Source organism: Erpetoichthys calabaricus, chromosome 7 (assembly GCF_900747795.2).
Source record: "Erpetoichthys calabaricus chromosome 7, fErpCal1.3, whole genome shotgun sequence".
NCBI lineage: Eukaryota > Metazoa > Chordata > Cladistia > Polypteriformes > Polypteridae > Erpetoichthys > Erpetoichthys calabaricus.
The window spans coordinates 122,100,105-122,125,617 of NC_041400.2; the positions used below are offsets into that span (position 1 = coordinate 122,100,105).

At 36.1% G+C, this 25,513-nt stretch overlaps 1 protein-coding gene across 8 annotated transcripts in view; it reads left to right on the forward strand.

The window, feature by feature from the left end:
- Positions 1-25,513, forward strand: part of pam (peptidylglycine alpha-amidating monooxygenase) — a 392,585-nt gene that overhangs the window by 260,481 nt on the left and 106,591 nt on the right. For all 8 annotated transcript variants that reach the window (XM_028805293.2, XM_028805296.2, XM_028805297.2 and 5 more), the window contains exons 8-12: positions 2,839-2,887; positions 14,530-14,597; positions 16,288-16,368; positions 16,630-16,706; positions 18,129-18,232. In XM_028805293.2, coding sequence (XP_028661126.2) covers positions 2,839-2,887; positions 14,530-14,597; positions 16,288-16,368; positions 16,630-16,706; positions 18,129-18,232 — 379 coding nt within the window. The remainder of the gene's footprint in view (positions 1-2,838; positions 2,888-14,529; positions 14,598-16,287; positions 16,369-16,629; positions 16,707-18,128; positions 18,233-25,513) is intronic.

Here is a 25,513-nt window from a genome sequence, read left to right on the forward strand (position 1 = left end):
GTGAATAGAGCTGAGGGAGGGGGTGTGAGCTGGGGGGCTGATCACACCCCTACAGGTTAAAAAACACTGAAAGACTACCTTCACATTGCTCCCTTGCTTGCTGGGCTTACTTGCAGCCAATCTATGGCGCGATCCGCGAAGTACTTCGCATATTTAAAAGTCCGAACAGCACCTGTCAGTTTTTGATTGTTTGTTTTTCTCTCTCTCTCTCTCTCTCTCTCTCTCTGACCTTCCCTGCTCCTGTTGTGCACTCCTTTGAAGAGGAAGATATGTTTGCATTCTTTTAAATGTGAGACGGAGCTGTCATCTCCATCTTGTCAAGGAGCACGTTTAAACTTTTGAAAAAGAGACATGTTTGTTTGCAGTGTTTGAATAAAGTTTCTGTCTCTACAACCTCTTGTGTTTCTGTGCAAATCTGTGACCCAAGCGTGACAAGATAAAAAGTAATTTATGTCTGGCATACTGTTTTGGTAATTATCCTCTCCAGGTTTCTTAAGCATGGCTGACATTAATTTAGCAGATAATATTTTAGAAAGTTCCAATAGATACTAGTGTTCTGAAACTGTAGCATTCTTGCTATGTAAGGAGTTTATAGCATTTCGTCTTTGCACAGTGCATTGAGCTGTGGCATTTCTGTTTTTATCATTGAGATAAACCTTACTTTCTTTATGCTTCAGTGTGCTTAATGTCTTATAACATTCCTTAAATATGTTGGTTATTTTTTTAACAAAGTCCCTTGGAAAATGGAAGAAGTCCAACCCTGTAAACTCACAGAAACCACTGGAACCCAATTACATACACTCTACAGTTTTAATATGTCTTGTCTGAAGTGGTCTTCATGGAAGAGTTGCTGCCAAAAAGCCATTTGCCCTGAAGTGGAAATAAAACCTTAGAATTTCACCTTTGCACAAAAATACAGTGACTGTGGTATTACAATGGCAGCAAGTAAACTGTATTGGAAAGTCAAAATCTCTGTAAACTTTGGCTTAATCAGGGAGCAGTTTGACCTTAAAAGATCTGGTGAGTGCTAAAGAGATCAATGTTTGCAGCCAATAGTGAAGCACAGCAGGGATTCTCAACAGGTGTGGGGCTACATTTCTGCAAATTGAGTCTTCATTTTTGAAAGCAAGTATAAGCAGATTCTCATCCTTCGTGCAGTATCATCAGGAAAGTGTCTGATTGGTCCCAGCTTCATTCTGCAGGAGAACATACAAAATGGGAGTGAATGCAAATGCTACTGAAAGGCCTATCAAAACAGTTGCTGCAGTTTTTATACTGTGATATCTTAAAATGTGCCATTAGCATTAAATTTTGAGGCTGATTGTGTCTCTTTAATAAAAGTAGGACAATGATTCCAGAGATTATGGGCATTTTGCCCTCCAACCTTGGTGTTATTTATTCTTAGAATTTTAAGCATGCCTGTCTTTTGTGATCACAGCATATAGTCTGCAGCAAAAATACTAGTAAGTTGTCAATGGTAAGCCTGAAGGCTGCTAAGCTGTTTTACGACTTTATATGCCAAAACACGTTTTATTTACTTGTTTATGTTTATCTTTGCTAACCTAAAGCCAAGGTTTGGAATAGCTCGTGAACAACTTCAGCTACTGCATAGTGAAACAGTACAGCAGTCAATCATGACTTACATAAAACATGACCTACCTGTTCAGTCCTCTCCCCTGTACATTTTATATTAGAACTTTAATTTAGTAATATTTTTAAGGAAGAGGGAAAATGTTTTAATAGAGCTGAAACTAACAGTTAAGACATATCTTATACAGTTATTCCTTGCACCATGGCAGAGTATGCATTTCACCATTATGAATTATCAATTTTTCCAGACCATAAAAATGAATATTTGTATTGGTGTGTTTACCATCCTTAAAAATTTTTCCAGTTTTTTTATTTACATGATTTTAAGGATATGCAAGAGGTTTTTTTTTTTTAATTTGTGGCAGTGTTACTCATATGAAAAATATTTACGTTTTCATTTGGTACAATTTGCTTCTTGGGTATCTATCTATATATATATATATATATATATATATATATATATATATATATAAAATCCCTATGTGCGTCCAGGTGTCCGTGTGTGGGTGTCTTCTGATGAAGTGCGCATGCGCGGGGCACGGTGTGCTATTACTGTCAGAGAAAGTTAGAGGCGTTTTACGGAAATACAAACCAGTATTACTGCGAGAGGAAATTAAAGGTACACAATACAGTGACGCATATTACAGCCACATACAAGCCAGTATTACTGTCAGAGGAGATTAAAGGCATATTACTGACGCGCATGCCTGTATTACCACCAGAGAAAATTAAAGGTATATTACGGACGTACAAGCCAGCAGACGTACAAGACGGTATCCTTCAATAAGGGTGCGCACAAAAAGACGAGCCTCAAAAGGGCGACCTCAATTGGGCACAGCGAATAAAGGCGCACTCAATTGAGGTCACCTTTTTGAAGCTCGCCTTTTTGTGCGCGCCCTTATTGAATACAGCTGTACAAGACAGTATCACTGTCACAGAAAATTAAAGACACACAATACACGGCAACAGGCCACGAAGAACGGTCAGCTCAGCACATCAACAAAAGTAAGGCTGAAAGAAAGAAAAATACGACCAACAAAAATAATGAGGTCAAAGTCCCTTGCCATTTAATATAGACTGTTCCTACTAATGTTTATGCACTACTGTTCTAGCGCCCGTTATAACGGGCTAAATGACTAGTTAATATATAATTGTGATAATAATTTGTAAAATATAATGCACACATCTATAAATATTCTAAGCAAATGTCTTGCTTTTTTGATGCATTAAAACATTTTTTATTTGCAGATAAACACAGAGACTGTTCAGGAGTATCACTTAGAATGACATTAAAACCGTAAGTAATTGTTTTTTTAAGCTGTTTGTATTTTGCATTTTCCAGGTTCCTTTATTTATGTTTCTTCTTCTGGATGATGGAGAAAGAAGTCATCTATTAGCTTTAAAAAACCTTAGTGGAATACTTTGGCCAATGTGAAAGTGTGTGTAGAACTAAGAAATACTGTTTGAAGAATCTATGGTCCTGTGTTTCAGTAGTCCTGTTGTGTGTTTCTGAAATAAAATCAAATAAATGGAACCTCTTCCTTTATGCAACAGTAGAAATCTGATTCTGCAACCTGTTACATGATTTGAATCTTAAAGTGATGTTTTGTAATTGCTGATGTCCTTGCTTTTAATTTACAGATTGTGTTGGTGACAGTTGCAATTTATATAGAGCTAAGAACTAGTCTTAAAACATTTAGAGCTAACTAAACGTGAATCATCTCATAGCAATAAGTATTCTTTAAAATGAATCTATAATGGCCTTTTTTATTTAATTGTGTAGTTTATTCTTTGTAACATACATTGCCACTGAAAATGGAATTCTTTTTGGCTTTGCTGTAATGATTAAGCTGCAAAATACCTTTTATTAGCCAGGCACTGAAATTGCTGATAACACTTTGTTTTGTATTGATTGCTTTTTTTTTTTTTAGTTAATAACTTAGATGTCTGTAAGATATCATGCCCTGTCTAGCATACTAGGTTGTGCCAGAAAAAACATTGCTTTTAATGATTTGTGCTTGTGGTTTCATGAAAATATATTACAAAAATAAACACTTCCACATCTATAAGTCTGCCGCCATAAAAGCTTTGCTAAAATGATGCATAAAGTTGGAAATGAAAATGTTGTAAAAGAAAGTTTGGAGTGACCTGCCATCTAGTTGCAGTTATCACAGTTAAGAATACTTTGTTTTAACACTAGAATTCCTGAAGCCTATGAAAAAACTCATTAGCCCAGCCCACTTTAAATCCCTTGAAATCTCTCCATTAGTGTCTTTTTTTTTGTAAATGCGTCGATCAGCACAAGCAGAAAGCAGCCTGCTGTCCCATCCCCCGCCTTGATGGAGCTCAGCTCAGGCAAAAAGTTTCTTCCAGCTCAAGCCAAGGCTCTTTATCTGCATGTGAGGTTCCTGGAGTTGTATAGGGTAATAATGCAGTATATCGTTATTTGGAATACATGCATTTCATGTGTGTTCTGTGTCTACAAGGATCTCGTAAGTGTAGGATGAAAAGAAGTAAATGCGTGGTAAGAAATGCTGAACACATACCTAAAGCAGAAACTTTTTCCATGTTACACTTCACATCATTATTAGTATATAATGTGTGGAGACTTTAGTCCAAATATCAAATAAACATGTGCGCTTTTGTTCAAGAATGTAACCAAAGAAAAAAAAAACATTTAATTTACATGTTGCCATCAATGAGTTAAAAAATCCAAGCTCAAATGTCAATCGACAGGGAGTTTATATGTGTTCTTGAGTGGTGTAAAGGTAAGAACTGCCATCATCAAGACACTACCAGATCTAAACAGCAGCGTGTTGAATTGCTCACATACTAAAGTGACTTGAGCTGCAAGTGGAAGTCCCATTTTTCTTTATGGTGCCAAGCAGAGTGCAACAGTCTTTTAGCCAGCGAAAGCACTGTGAAGAAGCTGTCTGTTGTTAAGGACCTGCCTTTGTCCCATCTGATAGTGGTCACAGGACATCGTATCTTTGATTGCCGGTACAACAAATAGTTCTGAGTTGGCATCAGCCATAGTGCTACTCTTGTGAAAAGAATGGAGATAAATGCCATCAACTCAGAGAGGGAGAGGCGAGTTTGTTGTACCATGTGAACATCACTGAGAGTATAAAACTGAATAATAAAAAAACAAGCTCTAACTTTTACAAGTAGCCAAAATTTACACAGGGTGTTACAGACTCAATCAAATGTATGTTAGTCGAGTGTGGTTTGATTTGTGTTGTAGGCATTTAGAATCCAACCCATTTTTCTCAACTAAACGTCCTAAAACTTTTCATTGCGTTGTCATGAAGTTTTTATTCCACTGATCCTTTTTGGCTAAACTCATTAACACAGTACCTGAATATTTTGGTAATATGCACATCATTCCCTCAGTAATGTTGCATTGTTATAATTTGCATCCCTGAATTATGACACTTACCTTTAGTGTCTTACGTGCAGTATATTTCACAGGTACGCAATTTTTTTAATCTGTCATCCTCAGCATATTCTCAGAATCAGCAGGGTTGTCTCATAGTATTTTGAAGCATAATTTAAGCATCTATCTATTTTTTAAAATATCGTCAGTTACAGACTTACTTGGAACTGAGGCCTATTCTTGAAGCATCAGGCATTTAACTAATCAGTCCTTCACAATGCACTTCCTTGCTCACTTAAAATTGCTTAATTTATAGTCTTGGTTATGTGGGAAGTAACCAAAGGTAACACATGGAAATATGAGCAATTGCTTACTCCTTACAGTAACTAGTCATGGATTTAATCTCAGGCCACTGAAGTTGTGATGCTCTAGTGCTGATAACTGCAATTAAAAACAGCACTATTTTTACTGAGAGTAAATGTTTCCTTCTGAACACCATTACATGAACATTCTACCTTGCATTGCATATCTGAGGTATGGACATGATTATGTTTTAGCATGAAAAGTCTGGGGATTTGTGAATCTAATACTTTGGACTTTTAGAACATTCTATGTGAGTCATTTTGTACCTTTATGGTAGATTTTCTCAATGTGAGCAGTGGTGTTGTAAAGTCTTGTAATGTTAGGGGTGTGTTGCAGAGGTTGGGAGGCATTTTGCTTGAGCCAGTTGACAAAGTGAGTTATGCAAAGAAAAAGCAACAGAAAAGAGCAACAATGGCTCAAACATCCATGAAAAAATGCCATCAGTACAATTTCAAATATCTGAAATATGGGGTTCATTCCTTCACAATTGAATGTGCAGCTGTCAGTGTGCAAGCAGGTCTTTTCAAACGAGGCCATGAAACCATCACATTTAAAGGAACACCTGTTAAATTCATGCTGAAAAGGCATCAAAAGAACTAGCCTACTTCCAAACTCTCAAAAAACAAGCAGTCAAAGAGAAACGCATGCAAATTACTTGATCAAAGTGCAAAAATGTTAGTGGCCTTCTACAGCATCTCACTCTTAATTGCAAAGTCAGAGCTGCCTTTTACAGTGGAAGAGACATTAGTCCTCCCAGAGATAAATGAGTCTGTTTCCACATTTATGGAACAGGACTCATTGGCACTTGTAAGAGCGCTGCCCTTGAGTAACGACACTGTGGCTCAGAAAATAAATGAAATGATCCTAGATTCTGAGGAACAAATATTGATGGTCTTTTAGTATCTGGCTGGACAAGACAACAACAGGTGGCAACAATGCCTTGTTAATGGCTTATGTTCGCTACTTTGCTGACGAAGACGTGGCTGAGGAGTTTCCTTTTGGTAATACTTGACGACAAACACACAAGGTCAGACAATTTTCAATGCTCTTGAGGAGTATCTTAATGAAAAGTCCATGGAAAACATAATTGCCTGCTTTACTGATGCCTCTCCCCCCCTCAATGTTTGTCCAATTCCGTGGATTTACCGCATTGATTAAACAGTGTGTGCCACAAGTCCTAACAGTTCACTATGTTTCAGAACGTCACAATCTTGTGCCCAAAAACATAAAATCCTGTATGCCGCAAGTCCCTGAATTTCGCCATCAAGGCAAATGTCCTGAATGACCAGCTCTTTATGCAGCTGTGTGGTGACAATGCTTTTTCTTTAAGCCCTCAGCCATAATCCTTTTATAGCTGCTTGTTTCAGTTTCATTTCAATTTCTGTCTGTGATTTGGTATAGAGTACAGTGGAACCTCGGTTTGCGAGTAACGTGGTTTACGAGTGTTTTGCAAGATTAGCAAAAATTTTTAATAAATTTTGACTTGATAAACAAGCGAGGTCTTGCAGTACGAGTAGTATGTATACGCTTTGTCTGCTGAGCGTCATGTGATCCCAACTGAGTTGATGGCTCTTCTCTCTCTCTCTCTCGCTGCGGGACTGTGGGCAATCGTCTCCTATTCTCCTGTCTGAGTCAGCGTGCCTCACTCATATAGTCAACATCCGTACGAGTGTACAGTAATCCCTCGCTACTTCGCGGTTCACTTTTCGCGGATTCACGACTTCGCGGATTTTTAAATACAAGTGATTGCCCGCCTATCGCAGAAGTTATGTTCCAGACCCATCAGCAACAGGAGAAAATCCGTGATATAGAAAGACCATATAAATAAACATTTTTTTAGTTTAAGCCTTAAAATACCCATCCCACATGCTTTAAACACATGTAAACTTATAAAACACACTTTGTTAACACATATGATATGTGGATGTCGGGCTAAGGATATGAGTAACATCTCACTATTATAAAACATTTTAACTTCACGCAAGACAAGACAGTGAGACAGGAAAATTGGTGATGTACACCTAAAAGCCTGATTGTACAGGCTTTTTAAATTATTGACACGCAGAGCGACAAGCAGCACAAACCCAGCACAAAGTCCACTTCTCCTTAGCTTTCATTCAGCTCCCCACCCCCTTGACAATGCGAACTGCGCTTCCGGGGAGGGGGGGTTTGAGCGAAGGTGCGTTCAGCTCTCACACACACACACACACACTCCTCGAGCAGAGCGACAAGCAGGCATTTTGGCAGAAGCAGCACAAAGTCCATTTCTGCTCAGCGTGAGTTCAGCTGCCCCCCTTCACAAAGCGAGTGCAGACACATTGACGTCTGATCGCTGCGTGCAGGCAGTGTGCAGTGTTGGTCTGAGGTGTTTAAGAATGTAGAAAGTGTTTAAGAGTATAGGAAGTGTTTATAAGAGTGTGGGAAAGGTTAACAAGAGAGTGAGAAAGGTTTATAAGAGTGTGGGAAGGGTTTATAAAGCCTTAAAATATGTATAAATAATAAAATAAATATAGGTCGCTACTTCGCGGATTTCACCTATCGCGGGGGGGCTCTGGAACGTAACCCCCGCGATAGGTGAGGGATTACTGTATACTGTTTACTACCGCATTAGCATTGTGACTGTGTGTGTGCGCGTGCTCGCGCGCACGTGTGTGTGCTGTGACGTGCGAGTCCCCGTCTTGCACCCTAAAACACAAAGGTGAGTCTCAGTACTTTAGCAACACCAGCTTTATTCAGCTTGAAACAGCAACAGCGCAATTATTTATACACAAACACAGCAGTCAGGCAGGGCCCTGCACATTTATAATGTTCCTTGTTCCTTGTATCACCCATTGACGGCAGGCACATATAGCATGTCCGCGATCTTTTCGGATTCGCTTTTACGGCGAACTGCTACAGCGCTGGGAGACTGCGATTGCTTTGGGACGCTCTTCCGCTTGTCGTCCCATTGGGTGCAATCCCATAAGAGTTTAGAAACTCACTCACACCAGCCATGATTCTTTTCAAAGGTAAAGTGCAGGTTAATTTGTTTTATGTATTTTTACTTTATATTTTGTATTATTCATTTTTATATGAATAGTTTTGGGTTGTGGAACAAATCATCTGAGTTTCCATTATTTCTTATGGGGAAGTTCACTGTGATATATGAGTGCTTTGGACTACGAGCACGTTTCCGGAACAAATTATGATCGCAAACCGAGGTTCCACTCTATATGCAACAAAACTTTGGAAAATTAATTCTAGAATAGGATGATGTCTCCCTTACTTTGTGTGTTGATCATTTTTGAAAGCTTTCACTGCATACAGTTTTAAACAGAGTATTGTCTTTTGATAAATAAAGCATGTTGATTTCTATTATCTGAATGTGCTTCTGATAGTTCTGGTCAATGAGGAGATGCATTAATAAACAACTATCAATGTCACAGACCTAACATTACTGAGACTTCATGCTGGTGGATTTATTTTCATGCAGTCTCCCAGAGTATGTGGTTACATAAATGTGTAATTGCAGTGCTCTGGAAGATTGTACAGTGTTTTTTTTTATTAATATCATTGCATGAAATCCATATCACAGACAATTCTCTTCATTTTGATACTAAAACATCTAAAAAAGTGTCAGGTGATCTACATTCAACATTACTTCCTCTAGCGCTGTCAGGTTGAACATCACTATTCAAATATAATCTCAAATCTATATTTATATAAATTATGCTCTTGGATCTCAGAGTGTCTGAAAGATAGACCCATTAAAAGGTGAATTTATGAAAAATTGTCTTTGTGATAATACATCATAGCTTGAAAGAGTAAGAGCACAAAGGTATACATAAAGAATACTGTATGTTCATGCATAAAATTTTTGCCATAAATTTAAATAAGTGTGCTTTTCTTTACCTAAATCTTTAGTCTTCTATCCTTAATCAGAAAATATGTTAAATATAAATTGGTTGAAATAAAACGCCATAAATATAAAGTCAGTATCATTTTCATAGTGAATGAGTATAAGGTGCCTTGTTTGGTGCATTTACAATATACCAGGCTTAATAACCTTCTTTATGAAAAAAATTATGTAATACAAAAAAATAAAGTGACTGATCCTGTGCCTCTAAACCCTGAGAAGAATACTGGAATTGAAACTGGCCTTTGAAATAAGTTTCTTTGAGGAGGAAAAGTACCATACAGCTAGTGGAAAAATGCCTTTGGGGAAATTAATTAATTAATTACAAAAGGAGCTATAAAGGTTAAAGCATCCTCTACGTGGACACTTACACATTATGCCCTGGCTGCTCTCTGTGCTTTTGCATATTTAGAGATTTAACTTAAGCAGAGGATATGACTCTCCCAGCAGGGGGGAATCTGAATTTATGAAGTAGCTGTTTTCACAAGGGAATTAGTGAAAGCTGCAGAGGATGCAAGGATGATTTCTTATGAAAATATCTAGCATTCATCCTTAATAACTGTGGGTATTACCTAGTCAGCAGTAAGAAAACTGTCATTTACATTTCTGCTTAGTAGACTTACTTCATCTGGATGTCATTTATGCTAATCATCCCTCTTTCCCATGTCTTTCATATGGCATTAGTTGGAAGTCCTTTATATAAACTACAAGCCTTTCCCCTTCTAAGCATGATTAGATATTTTATGTATCTTTCTCTCACAGGCATTATGTTACAGAAGCTCTTACTTTCCGTATGCAGTAAATGGTGCTCCTCATTTAGCCATATGGCAACAACTTTTCCAGCTTTTGACCTGACATACAACTCTAATGTGGGAAGTGAATTTTGCAGTTGAATGTGACATGTGATCTTTGAGCCGATTAACTTAATTGAATTGAAAACATAGAAAGTCTTCAGACTTCTGCATGGTTAATCAGAACATCTTGCGGAGCCAAGACCAAGAGGTCTTGTTTTTCCTGGTAGGATACTGGTGCTGATTTTACATTTATTAGAGACGTTTTTGGTTTTTAATTTTGTGATCTAGTATGTGATACTGTAAATAAGCATCATCCTATAGGTAGCATGGTGAGATTATATACATATATGGTGGTTAAGGAAAGAAGGGTCGACAAACAAAGAGGAGTTTAGGGTGCCAACACAGCCCTCCCCATTTTCAAACAAAAATAACGCACAATGAGTTAACAGAGTGACCTTGATCATCAGCCTTCTGCTTGGTCAAAGATGCCACCATTCGGCCATCCTTTTAAAGCCCCAGGACCATAAGGGGTGGGATCAATTTACACATTATTTCAGAGTGTATAACCAAAGCATTAAAATCACTTAACACTTTTCACTTCTCAAGAATTTCACTGTACTATGTATTTGTTTTATATTCTGTCACAAGAATTTAATGACACTTTCAGAGAAAACAGAAGTACCAATACAATACAATTTATTTTTGTATAACCTAAAATTACACAAGAAGTGCCACATTGGGCTTTAACAGGCCCTGCCTCTTGACAGCCCCCCAGCCTTGACTGTCTAAGAAGACAAGGATAAACTCCCAAAAAAACCCTTGTAGGGAAAAAATGGAAGAAACCTTGGGAAAGGCAGTTCAAAGAGAGACCCCTTTTCAGGTAGGTTGGGCGTACAGTGGGTGTCAAAAAGAAGGGGGTCAATACAATAAAGTACACAAAACAGAACAAATCCTCAATACAGTATAAAAATAAATATTTTACAAATATGGAGCAGAATTTAATAGTAGATGATATCACATAATATGATTTGGATTTGTTTAGAGTACCAATATGTATTTTCAGTCTATGTAACATATTTTCTGCATGCTTTAATGATCAGCTATAATACTTGATGGTCTGTGGAAAATGTTCAGTGATTGTTCAAGTGTTCTTTTTTTGTTTGTTTGTTTGTTTATTTACTTTATTATTCTTCACCATTCACTACTTTACACAAGGTAAAGGACTTTTTCTTTTAGCTTCATGCTATTAAAAAATGGTATTTTCAGTTTACTCTTTTACGTGCTGTCATCAGTTCAAACTGCACTAAAAACATGCTCTTTGTCTATGGTCCGGTGTACTTATTAGTCTGTTGTGTTTTTCTTTTTTTTCACACAGTACAGGAATCTCTTGATTCATTGGATTTTAAATGTTTTACTATTTTGAGCATACAGTCATGGCCGAAATTATTGGCACCCCTGGAATTTTCCTTGAAAATGCACCATTTCTCCCAGTAAATTGTTGCAATTACAAATGTTTTGGTATACACATGTTTATTTCCTTTATGTGCATTGGAACAACACAAAAAAAACAGAGAAAAAAAGCCAAATCTGACATCATTTCACACACAACTCAAAAACCGGGCTGGACAAAATTATTGGTACTCTCTACTTAATATTTGGTTGCACGCCCTTTGGAAAAAATAACTGAAATCAAGCGCTTCCTATAACCATCACCAAGCTTGTTACACCTCTCAACTGGAATTTCCGACCACTCTTCTTTTGCAAACTGCTCAAGGTTTCTCAGATTTGAAGGGCGCCTTCTCCCAACAGCAATTTTGAGATCTCTCCATAAGTATTCAATCGGATTTAGATCCGGACTTATTGCTGGCCACTTCAGAACTCTCCAGCGCTTTGTCTTCAACCATTTCTGAGTGCTTTTAGAGGTATGTTTGGGGTCATTGTCCTGCTGGAACACCCATGACCTCTGACGCAGACCCAGCTTTCTGACACTGGGCCCTACATTGCGCCCCAATATCTTTTGGTAGTCTTCAGATTTCATGATGCCTTGCACACAGTCAAAGCATCCAGTGCCAGAGGCAGCAAAACATCCCCAAAACATCTTAGAACATCCACCATGTTTGACTGTAGGTACTGTGTTTTCTTCGTAGGCCTCATTCTGTTTTCTGTAAACAGTAGAATGATGAGCTTTACCAAAAAGCTCTACCTTGGTTTTATCTGTCCACAAGACGTTCGCCCAGAAGGATTTTGGCTTCCTCAAGTACATTTTGGCAAACTCCAGTCTGGCTTTTTTATGTTTCTGTGTCAGCAGTGGGGTCCTCCTGGCTCTCCTGCCATAGCGTTTCATTTCGTTCAGATGTCGACGGATAGTTCAAGCTGACACTGTTGCACCCTGAGTCTGCAGAACAGCTTGAATATGGTTTGAAGTTGATTGGGGTTGTTTTCCATATTCGGACTATCCTTTGTTGCAGTCTTTTATCAATTTTTCTCTTCCGTCCACGTCCAGGAAGATTAGCTACAGTGCCATGTGTTGTCAACTTCTTGATTATGTTGCACACAGTGGACAAAGGAACATGAAGATGTCTGGAGATGAACTTGTAGCCTTGAGATTGTTGATATTTTTCCACAATTTTTGTTCTCAAGTCCTCAGACAATTCTCTGCTCTTCTTTCTGTTCTCCATGCTTAGTGTGGCACACTCAGACACACAACAGAAAGGTTGAGTCAACTTTTCTCCATTTTAACTGGCTTCTGGTGTGATTGCTATATTGCCAGCAACTGTTACTTGTCACAAGTGAGTTCAAACGAGCATCATATGCTTGAAATAAAACGATTTACTCACAATTTTGAAAGGGTGCCAATAATTTTGTCCGGCCCATTTTTGGAGTTCTGTGTGACATGATGTCAGAATTGGCTTTTTTTCTCTGTTTTTTTGTGTTGTTCCAAATCACATAAAGGAAATGAACATGTATATACAAAAACATTTGTAATTGCAATAATATTCTGGGAGAAATGGTGCATTTTCTGGGAAAATTCCAGGGGTGCCGATAATTTCGGCCATGATTGTACAGGAATCCCTGTGTGTGTATGCACATTCATGTGTAGAAATGTACTCACTTTCCATATTAGACTTGGTAGGCCCTTGCCACATTTTGTGCCATCTTGAAACCATCTCTTCTCCAGGAAAAACATTCTGCTTTTTGATGTTTGTCTGTAACATCTTTGGTAAAAATTGTCAATGTTTTGACCGACTGGCATAAACACAATAATTTATACGCTGCACAATAATTTCATGCATATGTAAGTCATTGATACACCCAAAATGATATTCATATATTCTCTTGATAAATAAGTAAAAGATTTGAGTTCCTGCTATATATCAAAGAGGATGCCTAAAATGAGATGCAATAAGTGCATCCAGCACACATTAATATGCCAAGAGTGTTAGGAATATAGGAAAGAAAAATCAGCGTAATTATAAACCAAAAAAATTGATCTAGTCTTGCTGAACATAATTAAACCCAAGGTCAAGCCAAGTTTGCATGTGAGGAATGCATTTATGCCTCCATGCTAGTATGAAAAGCTGACAAAGTTAATAACATTACATTGTCCAGATATTTTATTAAGGCGTTTTTGTGCCCACCACCTACCAGCAGATGTTGAGGTCAGTCTTTCCATTCGGGGTCCTTGACACCCTCTGTACTACTGAATGTGATCTTAATCCTGACCAACTTGTATGGACTTCTTCTTATTTACTTTATTATTCTTCACCATTCACTACTTTACACAAGGGCTTTTTCTTTTAGCTTCGTGCTATTAAAAAATGGTATTTTCAGTTTGTTCTTTTACATGCTGTCACTTAGAAATGTTGCTGAAATTTGTTCTTAGACATTTAAGAATACATGTGGTATGTGGAGGCATAGATATGGGAAGAACTTTTGAGAGTGTTAGAAATTCTTTTTACTGTCATTTTTTAATTTTAATGTTTTTCTTGTACTAAATAAATCCTTGCTGTTATTCTGATGACATCACTGCATCACTATTTTGTTTGTCCTTTTTATGAACTGTGTTGGTGTGTATAGAGAGTGCCATATTCTTTATAGGAAGTTGCAAAAAATAAACATTTTTGGTAATGTGGTTTGGGACCTCTGGTGTCACCTCCCTGCCTCTATAAAACATGATTGCATACACTCCTAGCGTACAAAATTTGAAATATTAAAGACAAATACTAAAACACATGATATTGCACAAAAAACGTTTTGAGTTTTGACCTTTGCTATGTTTAGGCTTTTGGTTTAAATTTTGGTTTAGGTATTCTGGTTGTTGTTAATTCATGCATTAATCCTAACAATGTTACACTTTTTTTCTACTTTACCTCTAAAGACCTAAAAACCATCTCTGCCACTTGCATTGCAATCATCCCATCAGAACCAAATGATGTTAAAAGTAATGTAACTGTTTATGAACATTTCAGTATCCTAATAGTGATAGTGCTATTTACTGTATTTTGTTTCAGACAGCCGTTGACTGCTGGCATATATCTCCTCATGTCAAGAGATGCTGTGATACCACCAGGAAAAAATGGTATGGAAGCACACATTTCTTATTGTCCCACTCTTAATGAGAATGAAAGGCATTTACATTCTTTCAATGTTGTTCACATTTTAAGATAGAGTCGGGGGAAATGAAAAGTACTTCTGAGGATTTGTTCTACTTATATTTTTTTCTTTTTATGCAAATTATTTTTTCTTGCTTTTGGAGTTAAACCTTTTTCTCATGGAGCTCTGCCTCAAGCCATTGTTTCTTTTGTGCCTCAATTAACACTGAATAAAATCAAATATCACCATGTGATAACAGAAACTGTATTTGCATGCATTACTTTCTTTTATAATCCACCTGTGGTTTGGATCTCTATTAAGTCACACAGGCTGGAAATGAATGGTCTCCATTTTTATTGATGTCAAACTGTAATCGGTACTGGACATAATAAGCAAATTATTCACATACCTATAAGAATTAAATAGTCTTAAGGTTTCTCAGTTAATAGGTTTTTTTAATAATCTGTGAAACTACAGGTACTCTGCCTCTCAGTCTCTTCAGTTCCCTTTCTCCTCTCACAGTCCACAGACATGTTCTTATATATTGTCATGTTATTTTCTAACCAGCTTAATGCAAACTAGGGTTGGTGGTTTGAGGTAGGGGGTGGGTGTCTCAGAGCCTATTGTAGCTAGCATAGGGCGCAAGGCAGGAACAAACCTTGCACAGGACGATAGCCCATCGCAGGGCAAAAACATACAGTTTAGTGTTACCAGTTATTCTAACTTGTATGTCTTTGGACAGTGAGAGAAAGCTCTGGAGCACCTAGAGAAAACTTGTGCAAACATGGGTAGAATATGTAAATGTGCATGCTTGTATGCAAATGCGCAAACCTTGTTCTTCATACTCCAAGGCAACAGCACTAACACTATGCCACCTTTTTATATATACAGTATTAGCAGTTTTTAATTATTTTGATTTGAGAAATGAAAACGTGTGTTAGCATTCTCTGCCTGTCACACCTTTCTACAAGGTCCTACTATGACAAACTCCATATCATGCTCCTCTCAATTAGAAAAATTATATTAAAAAGCAGTTAAATTATTATTCAGCTTTATTATTTAGTGTGATGTATATCCATCTATTCCAGTGTCTGTTACTTTTATTTTCTGATTTTTCTCTTTGAGATTCATGGAACATGTATAATTTCATCATTATAAATTGAACAGTGTGCTTAAAAATATTCAATTGATATTACAGGTAATTTTGGGAAAACACTTTGAAGAGCTACTTGCATTAAGCTTGTGGGCTATAGATATTATTATTTTCACTTTTAAAAGAAGCACTAATCTAGTGGAGAAACAATGACAAGAGAATAGTTCTTGTTGTCACTTACCTCATTCCACTGAAACACTGTCAATTTGTCTTGGCCTCACTCTTTTTATGGCCCTTTTTGAGGTTCAAAGGTAAATTTATATCTTATGTAGCCGATAATTAAAAGGTTCTGTTGGAGCAAGCTTTTACTATCATTAAGGGATAACATGAAAATAATATAAGGAAGGCAGTGTGGACCTCTGCTTATTAATTATAGTATTAGATATTACTAAAACCTCATGCTTCAGAAAATTAGTCCTTTCCCACATGGCTTGAATGTGCCACTTTCCTTTATGCGCAGACACCAGATATATTGTTATGTTGTATGTTCTCAAGTGTGACTTTTTTTTTCTTCCTTCCACAGTAGTTAATGCTGACATTGCCTGTTCTTACAGAACATCTGCCATGCATCCTTTTGCATTCCGAACACACACTCACCGTTTAGGTAAGTGCTAACTTATATGAGCATCTGTAGAATTTTCCTTCTTTTTTGCCCCCTGTAATTTTTTTATTGTTGGATGTTATAAATAGACCATTTAATAGTGAAGGCAAAAATAGCTTCTTATGAAGTATGCAATGTTTCGTATTTAAACAAAGATCATTTTATTTTCATAAAATTAAAAACATGTTTATGTCAATTTTTGTGTTTTAAAAATTGTTTGTGGTTTTTTAAGTTAATAGTCATTTTTTTACTCTGTTTCCTCAGGAAAAGTCGTAAGTGGCTATAGAGTACGTGGAGGAAAATGGACTTTAATAGGTAGACAAAGTCCTCAGCTTCCCCAAGTAAGCTGTACTTTACGCATTTTTAGCTGTTGTTGTAAATGTTATGAATAAAATATCTGTATCTTTTTGTTGCTTATATACAACCCACAGCAAAACAGTTTGTGAGTGTATGTGATTTTTGGACTACCTTTTACCATCAATGTTGGAGTGGGCAGATGGCTGCAGTCATTTTAGGTTAATGCATGCCAGAGCTATAGTAATACTGGCATTATGCAGCATTTGAAAAAGAATTAAAACTTAGTTCCTCTGTTTTTTATAAATGTATATTAATGGTTATGTTCTAATAACCTTTGTAATCTTATTTAAGCAGCTTGAATGAGTTACAGTAACATATGTATACTTTATCAGTCAACAAAATACCTATTAATAAACTTACACAGAACACTTTTTAATTTTAATTTATAACTTTGGCTTACTTATTAAATAATAATTCTTCAGTAGACAAAAACATTTATGTGTTTTATCTGCACAAGTTGTTCATTTTTCCCTGTTCATTTTTGTTAATGTTTTATTTCCTTGTTTTTTTCTGCAAGAATATTTCTTGGCAATTAAAAATCATTCAAATATTACATACCAAAAAAAAATTCTGTCTTTTTTTTAATTCAGTGCATTTTAGCATATGTAAGCCAACAGCATATTACACTGTACACATATAAAAATATACTGTTACCAAATACTATGATATACTGTAGTTAGAATTTAGTTAGAGTCTACAAAGACACAAACTGACTTTACAGAACACCTTCTTCTATAAGTATCTTCACTCCCAGGCTTTATAAAACTTCGATATTTAAGTCTGTCAGTTTGCATTGATTCGTATTTACATTTGGAGCATATGCATATTAAGTGACTTATTCAGGATCAAAGAGAGAGTCAGAGGAGGGTATTGATTCAGTAGTCTTTGGGTTAAAAGTCTGGTGCTTTAAGCATTAGATCTCACTGACTATTTGCATGCATGTTAATACCAAGCTTATGAAGTAAACTGACTATCTGTGATATTTTGCAGTGCACAATTGTAGTTTTTCCCCCAAATCAATTTTACGACGGTTGCCTTCTAGGAGCAGACTACATTTTTAATCACTAAATGTTTTATAGATTATGCGTGAGACTTAGATTCACAGTTATCTTTTACATTATGCTAGTATTTTATAAAGCCATCTGACTTTCAGACACTGTCCTGTTATTAAATGATTATGCTGTGAATATTTGAGGACTTTTCCATCCACTGATTTTGAAAGTTGCAAGATATAGTATGCAGTGGAAATAGTATAGTTACAGACAACAAAGGCAGCATGTTTCCAGAAATTCTCTTGGTGTTTTTTTTTTTTTTTTTGGGCTTTCATTGAACATTCATAGGGTACTTGCCTCTCTAATATGTATTGATTACTTAGTGTTCACTTTTTCCTTGTTTAATTTCCACAGGCATTCTACCCAGCAAACAAAGGTGTTGATATAAGACATGGAGACATGTTGGCTGCCAGATGTGTATTTTCAGGAGAAGGAAAGACAACTGAAACTCATATTGGGTGAGTATAAATAATTTATCATCTTACATAATGGCTTTTTAAAACAGCAGAGATATGTTTGATTAGCAGTGAAATGTCCTGAATTGTTACCAAGACCGCATTACAGGCTCATATTTTGAGCTCCTCTGGGTAGTTATTTTTGTCACCCTTCTGTCTTTTTTCTGTAACCATATTGTTCCTCTGGTGAGGCTTATGGGGTAATGGATATAAAGCAGGACACAGGCTTGAATAGAATAGCAATCTACTGCCTCTGGCCTTTATCATTCACTCACAGATGTGTCCAGTTTATAGTCACCAGTCATTTAGCAGCAGGTCATCAGCTGTGGATAGGGCATTACTTACAGAATCTCCCAACAGTGTCTTTCATTTACAAACATAGCACTATGTATTATTTTCTTAGATGTCATGGTTTGTTTTCATCTTAGAACTATAACAGTCAAGCTTTAATGACTTTGTGTAGTACTTTTTTCTGTGGGATTATTATTCAGAATAATTAGGCTAGTGACTAAATAAGGTCCACTAATAGCTTTCGGAAAGTTTTGTACTTTAGGATATGTATCTAATGCAAAAGTTTAAAAAAAAAAAAAAGAAAAATCATGCTCAATTAATGCTTGAAGAATTCGGTTTGACTTTACCATTATTAGGCTTCTTTGCAGTTCAGAAAGGAAGGCTCATGCTTGATGACTGAACAATGCAATCAATAGCACAATGCTGACTATGCATAAACAGTTCCAGGCGGAAAACATGGGGGAGGAGGTGGGGATAAGCACTGATCCGCCACAACTACTGACTCGAGTAGTTGTTATTATTGGCCCATTATAGATAAATGTAGAAGAAGAAGTTCTAATGAAGGGAAGCAAAACCATGTAAATATTAGACTCATAAGCCAATGGTTTGATTTAAATTAACCTGGCCTGTAGAAAAAGTCCTAAATTGTGTAAAAATGGTGTACTGCTCATATTAACAAGCCTTCTTTATGCAGCATAGTTTGAAATTTGGAAATTTAATTGCATTTTATTTCATCATTAGTCAGGTTTGTATACTCCACTCTGCATCAGCTGATTTACTTTGCTTTCAGAAAAACTAATGATGAATTAACACAGCAAGCAAACAATACTGTTATTGAACATATGTTTGACTTTTAAAATGCATACCTTGATTAATATTTCTTCTTTTAAGGATTCTGACAATGTCTTTTTAAAGATACTATATGTAAATAAGCTTAATTTTCTGACTAAATTGTATCTATTTTTCTGTTAAAAGCATTAACAGTTTCTGTATTGGCTGGATATTTTTCATCTACAGGCTTAATATCTTGGAAATAATAATAACATACGGACAAACTGAGAACAAGTTAACCTTTAAATATTCCCATCATTTACTGATTTCACATATTCCATTTCAGTGATGCATGGAGCTGGAGCCTTTCCTGGCAGTATATCATCCCTAAATGCTTAATCAAAATGCACACACATATACATATCCACATTCATTCAAAGAAATCCAAAGTAGTGTTATTAACCTAATGTCTTTGAAATATTACAGGAGTACTGCTATTAAGTAATTATGTACTTTAATAGATTCTTCTTTATCATATTGGAGGATAGCATCATGTTTCATGTTGATCAGACATGCAAAAAAGAGTCTCACTATACTCTGCACATATGACAATACTACTGTATTTCTCTTTATTACTTTTCCGTGTCACTACATGATAAAAGGATAGATAGACATGAGGGGGCCTTTCTGTTTTTGTATGGATCTGCATCAGCAAGTCAAAATAAAGCAGACTGACTTGGGAACAAAGGGACAGTAGATATTTTAGATGCTTGCTTCAGTAATGTGTTCAGATTCTTTTAAACTTTTATTGCTATCCTGGTTCTTTTCACACCATACACTTAAATAAAAGACTTATCTTTCTTTTAACTTGTCCCAAAATAAAGCCAGTGATTGTTTTCATAGTCACTCTATGGTACATTATATAGCCAGTCAATATACTTTGTGACTTCCCCAACCCAAAAACCACCACAAATCTAATTTATTGCTTTGCAGATTTTAGTTTTGTTTAAACATGAGTCTTACATTTTTCTTTGCTTTGCTTCCTTTATCTAAAAAGATATTAAAATCATTGTTAGCCATTTTTAAAACCATGTCACACTCTGCTGCCTAATTTATTTTACAGCCATATTCTACTTTTTCTTTTCCATGTGGCTTAACTCATACTTTCAGTGTCTTGGTCTTTCCACTTCCATTTAAGCTCTTATGTCTGCAGTCCAGCGCTAATATATTCAGCAGACAAAATATAATATTCTGCAATCCACTTAATTCAATTCAGAGTCACAGGGGCTAGAATCTGTCAGACAGCATTGTGAGCAAAACAAGAACCAATCCTGTGCAAGGTGCCAGTCCATTACAGCCCACTGAATCATTTTTAATTGATTAATTAATTGGATTCAAATAAGAAAACAGCAGAAGCTCTGTGTTGTACTTTTTAATACTGTTGTCTTAAAATTATAAGTAAAAAATCCTTGTAACCACAGTGGAATAGGACCATTCTGTATTTTCTTTTTGTCTGCTCTTATTTTATTCTTCATCATGGAGTAGTTATGACAGTGCCTATTTAATGTTAAAATTTGCCTTTAAAGGAAGCGTTTCAATTATCATTGTCAGTGAGTAGCTAAATCAAACAGTATGTTGCACAATGTTACTCTTTATGTTCTCTGCCAGTCTTAAGGCTTTTGACAGGTTTTGAATACGTAAATACTATGAGCTTAGAGAATTTGCTTTTAAGACTTGAAATTGGATAGCAGTTTCTTAGGGGATTCTACATTTTCAATGCAAGGGAGAAATATATTTCCTTCCCTGTCTGCCTTTCGTGTGCGCTTGCCATGTCATTGTGGTTGCCATGGAGAATAAATGAATAGTGCAGATCTGAAGTGAGGAAAGTCAGTGTTGACGTATCTGTGCGGCAGTAAATAGATCGCCCCCGCATTTCTATGGTGCAACTGCTTGCTGACTGTGACAACTAATTAAAAATGCATGGAGTGATGTTTCCAGTCATTATGAAATCACATACAATCTTGAAAACAAGGCAAAATAAAACCATCTTTGGAATATTTTTCAGTCTTCTAGTCACATTCATATTTTCTGTAATTGTGCCTTAAGCCCCATGTTAAAAATGGAAAAAGAAGCTGCTGTCTGTATTTTTCTTTGCTGAACAACCCATCAAACATATGACGCTGTTCATCCAGCATACCTCCCACAAAGGAAGCTTATTAGTATGGTGTTGCCTATTAATATTAGTTCAGAGTATCTAAAAGTGAAGACTACTTGACAGATTTTTTTTTTCAATGAAGATGAATGTTGTTTTAAAATGACGTGTAATGTAGGTAACTAAACTAATATTCAATACAAGTTCTTGTGAAATAGATTCACTACAGCAAAAAATTATTGTGATATTCTTTCAAATAAATTTAGGATGTTGTTAGAAATATGTTTATACATTCATTACTGTCATGTGTACATAATTACTGTATTATTTGTGACATATTTTTGCAGCAGGATTTTAATATAACTTAAAAATTTATTTTTTTAATTGTTATTCACCCTGTTGCTGTTACTATGTAATTGCATAGACAGGACTCCACAGTCATGAACTATAAAACTAGCCCAGCTGCAGCTGTCTCAGCAGATTTTTTCCAGGTAATACAGTTTCTCTCCCACATCTGAAAGATGGCTTTTACTTTGATTGGCCCATCGCGACAGAACAAACTTTGTGTTCATATCTGGCGATAGATTGGTATTTTGTTCTGGGCTGGTTCCTGACTTGTGTCTATTGCAGTCCACATAGGCCTTAGTTCCCTTTTTTTCTGAAATTAAACAGGTTTTTACAGAAGAACTATATTTCTCACTATTTAAAGAGCTTCTATAAAAAGCCAAATTTCCCCTGGGTAAAAATAAAGTTCTGTCTATCTAGGTAAATAATAAGTGTGTTAATTAATCTGGTTATTGTTTTATTGGCAAATTACTTTTGTAGCTATTACATCACCTTTGCATAGTTTACTTGTGAGTAAAAGACATTCTAATGTTCTTCTCATAGATATGACTTCATGGTCTTTGTTTTCTTAATTATTCTTTACAAATAAACAGCATCTAAAATGGCACTTTTCTAGTTCAATTCCTTGTTATCAATTCCTTGTCCCTATTGTTTACTTTATTTGCCCTCATCTATGCTGTCATAACCCAATGGACTATATCTTTGTGCCATTTCCTTCAAAACCCCAGTGTCTGTAAATATAAAGAGATTCATTCCTCAGATTTCAGATATTCCTAATGCCCCAATAATTTTCAATATATAAAAAAAATATTGTGTTTTGGTCATGGTATTTTAGCTTATGTCCTTTTTCTCTATAATAGAAGTAAAATTTGTTGATTTTTTTATTTCTCACAAATTATTCCTTTATTTTACCCACTTATTATATATGTGTCTTTTCTTTTGAAAAGATTACCTTGTTACAATAGTATCCACTTTACCATTGAGTCCAAATGAAGTCTTAACGATAGTCTGCTGTGCCATTATACTACTGGAAGTATTGTTTTCAAAATCCATTTTATAGAGTTAGATTATTTCAATCCATATTAGTTCCTGAATGAAAGGTTTAAGGGCCCATTCATACTTGAATGTTGTAAATTTCCAATGTTTGTTTAGCATTTTTCAGGCTTTTTAATGGTCTTTTGAAAGCGTTTTTCAAACATTTTTTGGGCTTTTTTGGGCCATTTCTTAGGTGCTTTTCAGGTGTTTTTGAGCATTTTCAAACATTTTCCAACATTTTTCAAAGAAGCATTTTCCGGGGAAAATTTGTTTGACATCTTTTCTGTTTTACAGGCTGTGAGAGGCTGTTTTGTTGTGAGGTCATTGTTGTGTTTCCAGACTATCTTCTGTGACTATAGTGCTTTTAATCCTGGCAGTCACAGTACTGAAGAGTAGGTGTCTTCAGCATGAACAAACATACAAGTGACTGTCTTGGGTTCACCTTCTTCTGCAGCAAAGGATTAGGGTTAGAGTCGAGAGAATAATTCTGGACTCTATGAAGCAAACAGCATCCTGAAAAAATTCCAGGATTACACATGGGTGTTGATAAACACATAAGCAAGTAAGTAGTGATATGTAAAATAACAATCATTGCATTATTTTGCAAAAAACGTTGTCTAGTAACAGCTAATGAAGATGTTATCATACACAGCAGAGAAAGTACTGAGCATTCATTGTATTCATATACATTTAATCCTGTATGTACTGTGGGGCAAATTTAGTGTCACCAGCAGCAGCAGCACTTGGTGTAAAGCAAAAAGCACATGTGGTGGACGGTGCACCAATCATTTTCTGGGCTCAGTCGTACAGCCAAGCAGAAAAGTGTGCTGTGTGCAATCCAGAAACAGAAACCTATTAATAAAGTATCTGTTTAGTTTTAATCCAGGTATTTGCTAAATATATGTTCAGTTGGATTAAGGATGAAAAAGGGGATGGATGTTATTTACTTCATAAATGATTAAATGTATTTTCTTAATTGAGAAGTGTCAATGAAACATTTTAAGTATTTAAAACAGGTTAAAATACACAGTTCAGCACTTTCAATAATACTGATCCATCTAGAAATACACAGGCACACACAACTCCCATATGATGCTGTGAGGAAGAGCCCTGCTCTAGTACTCTGTCTAAATTTGAACATGTTTAAAGCTAAATGCATACCCTATAACTTTTGTTACATCATTGTCACTTGATTGCTAGCTAAATACCATAATCTTTCATTAGACGTCCAATGCACAACAACACTTTTTATTTTCTTTTTCAAGTTTCAGTGAGCTAACTGCTTTAACAGTAGAATTACCAGAGCCTGTGAAAAAACTCGTAGATCCAGCCTAACTTAAATCCCATCGCACCTCTCCGTCAGCGTCTTTTGTCCTGTAAATGTGCAGATAAAGACAAGCAGCAAGCAGCCTGCTATTCCATCCCCCCACTGCCGCAGAACAGGCACAAAGTTCTCCCAGCTCATGCCTTGATTATCTGGGAGTGAAGCGCTGGAGTTTTAGAGTGGAAATAATAGATCAAGTACTATAAATGTACACCGTCTGTTACAGATGCAAACCAATTGTATGTGTTTATTGTATAATGTTAAAAATAAGAGCAGCTCACTACTGAAAACAGCAAATATAGGAGTCAGTCGGGATCGAACCGGGTACTCTTGATTAAAAGTCAGCAAATCTTACCGTGACGCCACGGAAGCTGTTGTCTTATCCTTGAACCTTTTGTGAAAGTGTTTATTTGATCTTTGGACTTCAGGCTTCACACATTATATAGTTTATGCCAACATTTTGTCATTTACTACTAAAATATGAAAAACGTTTCTGTTTTAACAATGTGTTTACACAGATTATTGTGGAAACGGAACACACATGAAATGCATTTGTTCCAAATAACGATCTATTATTTCCACTCTAAAACTCTAGCACTTCACTCCCAGATAATCAAGGCATGAGCTGGGATAACTTTGTGCACGTTCTGTGGCGGTTGGGGGATGGAATAGCAGGCTGCTTGTCTTTATCGGCACATTTACAGGACAAAAGACGCTGGTGGAGAGGTGCGATGGGATTTAAGGTGTGTCGGATCTATACGTTTTTTCATAGGCTCTGATAATTCTAGTGTTAACCAGGAAGAGGCATTGACATCCTGTAAACTTGCTTCAAAAATGCTCTTTAGTTTTCTTTTACCAGTGTTTTATGCATGTTAACCACTGATTACAATGAAACAAGTCTTTGATGTGTTACCGTTCATTTCAATGAAACAAGTCTTTGGCCATAAACATTCAAACTGCTGCTAAAATGCTTAGGTGTAAATAGTGTAATTGAAAATAACAGGAAGTAACTTTTTAAGCTATTTAGGAATGTTCTGGTCTAGCACTAAAACTCTAGAAAAACACTTAGGTATGAATGGGCCCTAAGAGTACTATAGCCAAAATAATCAGTTTGACTTTTAAATACCCTAAATAATGAGAATTTGTTTTTTCCTCAGTTAGATTTGTCTTTCACCATCCTGAAAACTTTTATCAATATACAGTAATATCAAAAACATCAGATTAACGGTGGTGCCATTGTTAAGATTTTGTAGTAGGTTTTGCCTCCTGTAATTTATTTGAGTTATGAATTGTGCTTATAGACTGAAAGCTCTGCTTTATGTGTTAGTACAGAACTAGGGGGCTCCGCCCCCTGCTCGCTTCGCTC